Raw genomic sequence first — 4,597 nt, 5'->3', positions numbered from 1 at the left:
GGGTTAAGTGGGTTTCTCCCTGTGTGTGTGTGTGGCGGGGGGGAAGCGTGTGGGTAAGTGGGTTTCTCCCTGTGTGTGTGTCGGGGGTGGGGGTTAAGTGGGTTTCTCCCTGTGTGTGGGGGGAATAAGTGGGTTTCTCCCTGTGTGTGTGGGGGGGGTAAGTGGGTTTCTCCCTGTGGGGGTGAATGGTGCTTGCCGCGGGGTAGCAGGTCCCCCCACACCCTCCCCTCCCCTCCCCGCCATGTGGTGATGGTGGTGATGGTGGTGGTGGTGGTGGTGGGGGTTGGTGGGGGGTAACATGTTTCTCCCAGTGGGCTAAGGGCTGCATTGTTGTTTCTTTCTCAGGAAGCCCTGGAGGCGTGTCAGACCCGAATCTCCAAGATGGAGCTGCAGCAGCAGCAGCAGCAGGTGGTACAACTGGAGGGCCTGGAGAACGGCACAGCACGTACCCTCCTGGGGAAACTCATCAATGTGCTGCTGGCTGTCATGGCTGTCCTCCTGGTGTTTGTGTCCACTCTGGTGCCACTGATGAAGACGCGCAGCAGGACGTTTAGCACTTTGTTCTTCCTGGTCTTTCTGGGCCTAACCTGGAGGAACTGGCAGGCCATCAGTGGCTCCCTGAGGCAACTCATTCCCCTTCTGACGTGACCCCAAGCCCAGGACGTGGGCCCCAGTGAATGGAATACACGTGGAATTGGAGTGGATTTGTTTACAGATGGAAAAGACACCTTCTCTGTCCCTGACTGGGAGTTGCTGACAGCGTTTGAAGGTCAAAGTGAACTAGTTGGCATTTGAGTCGTAACTGTGTGAATTCTCCTCCAGCACAAGTACAAACTGAGTGAGGATAGATGGACAGAAGGGCTGTGAGCTTGGTTATTTAATAATAACCCCTCCCCACTCCATCTCCAAATCGCTCTTAGGGGACAGGGGAGAATGGAATCGACAACAGAATTGCTGCCTAAAATTTAGTGCACAGTGTAGTTTGTTTATTTTTCAGAGTAATCTTTTGTATTTAATTTGACTATGCCCAGACCTGCATTATGGAGAAGTGGCTCACTGAAATAAGAGCACATTCCATCATCAGCAGGTTGATCCAGGCTTGTTATTTCAGTCTCTTTACTGTGACCAGGGTTGAAAGACTCGACTGGGATGGACTTGAAGTAATTATTGCTAAGTCACGGCCTCCTCCTGAGTCTGGCTAAATGACAGTGCTGCATCCTGTGGACTGATGATGCCACAGTTATTAGGGGTATCCAATAGGGCTCCTACTTGCTGCATTCAAAACCCACGCACTCCTCCCTTGACGTACACACCCCTCGCCTACTCCCTGAATGCATACCCTATCCTGTATTGACTAACAAACTTGAAGAGTGACACTCAAAAGCACCTCAGTGCTCCCTCATTGCTTGTGAGAGAAATACCATCTTTTGTTTTTTAGCAGAGATTTTGTTTTTAACATTCAAGCAGCAGCGTAGAGTTTCAGTAATTCAAATGAAGTGACAATTTGTGAGCCCAATGCCCATTGCCCAACTCCTGGCTGACAGAGCAAAGGCTTCCAGAGCACAGGACAGGTAAACAGGGTCACTGAAAACTGGCCACTCCTGCCTTTTCTAAGAAGGCGGTTTTATGAGAACCTACGGTAGAAGAAGATGCTTGGAATGAGATTTTTTTTAAAAAGTCAAGAGGTTCAAAATAAGTGCTGTGTTCTTCCTGTCAGCACAGAATGTGAAGCTGTGAATGTACACTGTCCCAGCCAATAATAGGAGCGGTGGCACCCTCAGTACAACAGACGTGAATGAGGCTGGGAGACATTTGAATTCCTTCAGTGATGACTAGGTTAAGCTTCTTGCTGCTCCACCCCATCAATGACATCCGCAGCTTATTGATTATCGCAGATTGTCAGCAGCAGTCCATGTACTGTACTTAAATAAAGACCTCTGCTGTTAAATCACTATCTGTTCTTTGTGCAGTCAGGGAGAGGGTATCACTGTACCTTTTAAATCCAGGTCCAATATCTGACCAAACCTCATATTATCATCTCTGATGCATAACCTACTGTTATATTCATAAGAAGTACCAGCACAAATACAGGTTCATTTTGATATGAAGAATAGAAAAGCAAATTTACTATCTAACTGGAGAGAAACCTCGGAGTGCTTTGGTGTAGAGGGATCTGGGTGTCTTTGTGCATTAATCACAGAAAATTAGTAGGTAATAGGTACAGCAGGTAATAAGAAAGGCAAACAGAATTTTAGCATGTCTCTTTCTTCGTCCTTCAGATATATCTGTTGAAAGGCATTGTGGTAGGTTGTAAAATCCCCAGCTTGTTCTAGTAAAATGGCATCCAAATGGCAAAAATCCCTGGATTCAACAGGCAGTTTGAATGGCTTCTCGTAATTCAAGGCTGTTAAAACCCGTGTAGGAATTGGTCCAGTTCTCAAATCGTCAAAGGCACTCTGACATTCATTTGTCCCTTTCCAATTTTATGCATTCCTTCAATGGGGAGGCAAAGACCTAGTGATGTTATTGCCGGCCTGTTAATCCAGAGACCCAGATAACATTCTGGGGACCCAGGTTCGAATCCCGCCACAGTAGATGGTGGAATTTGAATTCAATAAAATGTCTGGAATTCAGAATGTAATGATGACCATGAATCCATTGTCGATTGTCGGAAAAACCCATCTGGTTCACTAATGTCCTTTAGGGAAGGAAACTTATCTGGTCCTTACCTGGTCTGGACTACATGTGACTCCAGACCCACAGCAATGTGGTTGACTAAACTGCCCTCTGTGCAATTAGAAATGAGCAATAAATGCTGCCTGGTCAGCGATGCCCTCATCCTGTGAAAGAATAAAAAAAACCAAATTTGTAGAAGCAACCTAGAGTTCAGCAGGTTAGAACAAATCGCTAATAAAGTCCACTCATATTGCAGAATTTTGCATTTTTTTCTTGGGTGTGGGAAAATCCAAAATATCCCTTATTTTCACTTATCTAGGTATGACTTGGTCTTGCCCCATTGTGCAGCCGAAGTCATTTCCACTGTAGCAAATTCACTCTTAGCCAGTTGATAACCAAATTGGCTCAAATGGTGTAAATGTTCTTCCAGGTTAAGCTGAAAGTAACCAAATTTTCAATGTAGTTAAGAAGGGTCAATACACCTGAAACATTAGCTCTGCTTTCTCTCCACAGATGCTGCCAGATCTGCTGAGTTTCCCCAGCAATTTCTATGTTGGTTTCTGATTTCCAGCATCCTCGGTTTTTTTTTTTTGAAAACAATTACGTAACCCTCATGTCATTTTGTTGGTTAATCATTGGAAGGTTGTCTGTGTGTTTTTCATTCCAAACGGCATGCTTTTACATTGATAAAGTCCATCTGGTGTTACAAAAGCTGCTTTTTTTTGGCTTTGCCAGTGAATAGAATTGGCAATATCTCTTTTAAAGAACGTACAGATTAGGAGTATAACATTCAGCCTATCAAATTTGCTCCACTATTCAATAACATCATGGCTAATCTGATTTTAACCTGAACTCTGCATTCCTGCATATCCCCAAGAACATTTTATCCCTGATTTTTCACTATTGTAAATATATTTTTCTCCTGTGTTCTGGCTGTGATTGGAGGAATGTACTGGTAATCGAGTCCCACAGCTCCATCGTTGGTATACATGTGTTCATTCAGTCAGGGGAAAGGCCGAATCCTTCTCATTTCTATTGCGATCCAGAATAAGAAACTTCTGGCAGGCTCCTTTTATGGGCTCAAGGTAACCTATTTAGTATAACACACGAGCTATAATCAAAAGTAAAAACTACATTGCCTTAATCCCAAACAGGCACGCAGCACAAACAACAGGCTCTGCAGAGGTTTTTTGCAAAAGAAAATCAATATTGTTGATCACGGGTCTATAAATGAAGCATTGAGCATGATAAATCCATGTGGTACACTGGGTTTCCTGTTGATGAAATCGAATTGCTGATAGCCACAGACTGAATGTCTTCAGATTGAAATCAAGCTGGATCCAAGTCTTTGGAAAGTGGCCAGTATTCAGCTTTCCAGGCTTTAGAAGATAGTTATAGACTAGTTATATCTCAAAGTTTTTCTCCCCTAGCCTCTGAGCTGCTCTTGTAGTCGCTGTAATTATATGGCAAGACCAGTTCAGTTTTTGTTTGATGGTAATCTGCAAGATGCTGATACTGGGGCAATTCAATAATTAGAGATTAAACCTGATGTTGGTTATGTTATTGGGAAAGAGCTTTGACTGACAGTATAAACCATCATTTAGAAAGGCACAGGTTAATCAAAAATCATAGATTTGTTCAGAGAAGGTTGTAGTTGACTAATTTGATTGAATCCTTGTAGAAGGTAACAAAGAGAGTTGAGGGTCAGATGTTTGAGGTGATCTACATGGATATTAGCAAGGCTTTTGACAAATTCTAGTGTGGCAGACTGTCAGTAAATTGAAACTGAGATAGTAGGAACTGCAGATGCTGGAAAATCTGAGATAACAAGGTGTAGAGCTGGATGAACACAGCAGGCCAAGCAGCATCATAGGAGCAGGAAGGCTGACGTTTTGGGCCTAGACCCTTCATCAGAAATGGA

At 43.9% G+C, this 4,597-nt stretch overlaps 1 protein-coding gene across 1 annotated transcript in view; it reads left to right on the top strand.

Annotated features, from left to right (window-relative positions):
• LOC109924108 (transmembrane and coiled-coil domains protein 1-like) overlaps positions 1-1,948 on the top strand; it is a 4,839-nt gene extending 2,891 nt beyond the window's left edge. Inside the window, exon 3 of the mRNA XM_048606479.1 lies at positions 346-1,948. Coding sequence (XP_048462436.1) covers positions 346-648 — 303 coding nt within the window. The 3' untranslated portion in view covers positions 649-1,948. The remainder of the gene's footprint in view (positions 1-345) is intronic.
• Positions 1,949-4,597: the final 2,649 nt, after the last annotated feature.

The sequence above is a fragment of the Rhincodon typus genome, chromosome 16, assembly GCF_021869965.1.
Source record: "Rhincodon typus isolate 14 chromosome 16, sRhiTyp1.1, whole genome shotgun sequence".
In the NCBI taxonomy this organism is placed as follows: domain Eukaryota; kingdom Metazoa; phylum Chordata; class Chondrichthyes; order Orectolobiformes; family Rhincodontidae; genus Rhincodon; species Rhincodon typus.
This window is presented reverse-complemented; position numbering and strand designations above follow the sequence as displayed.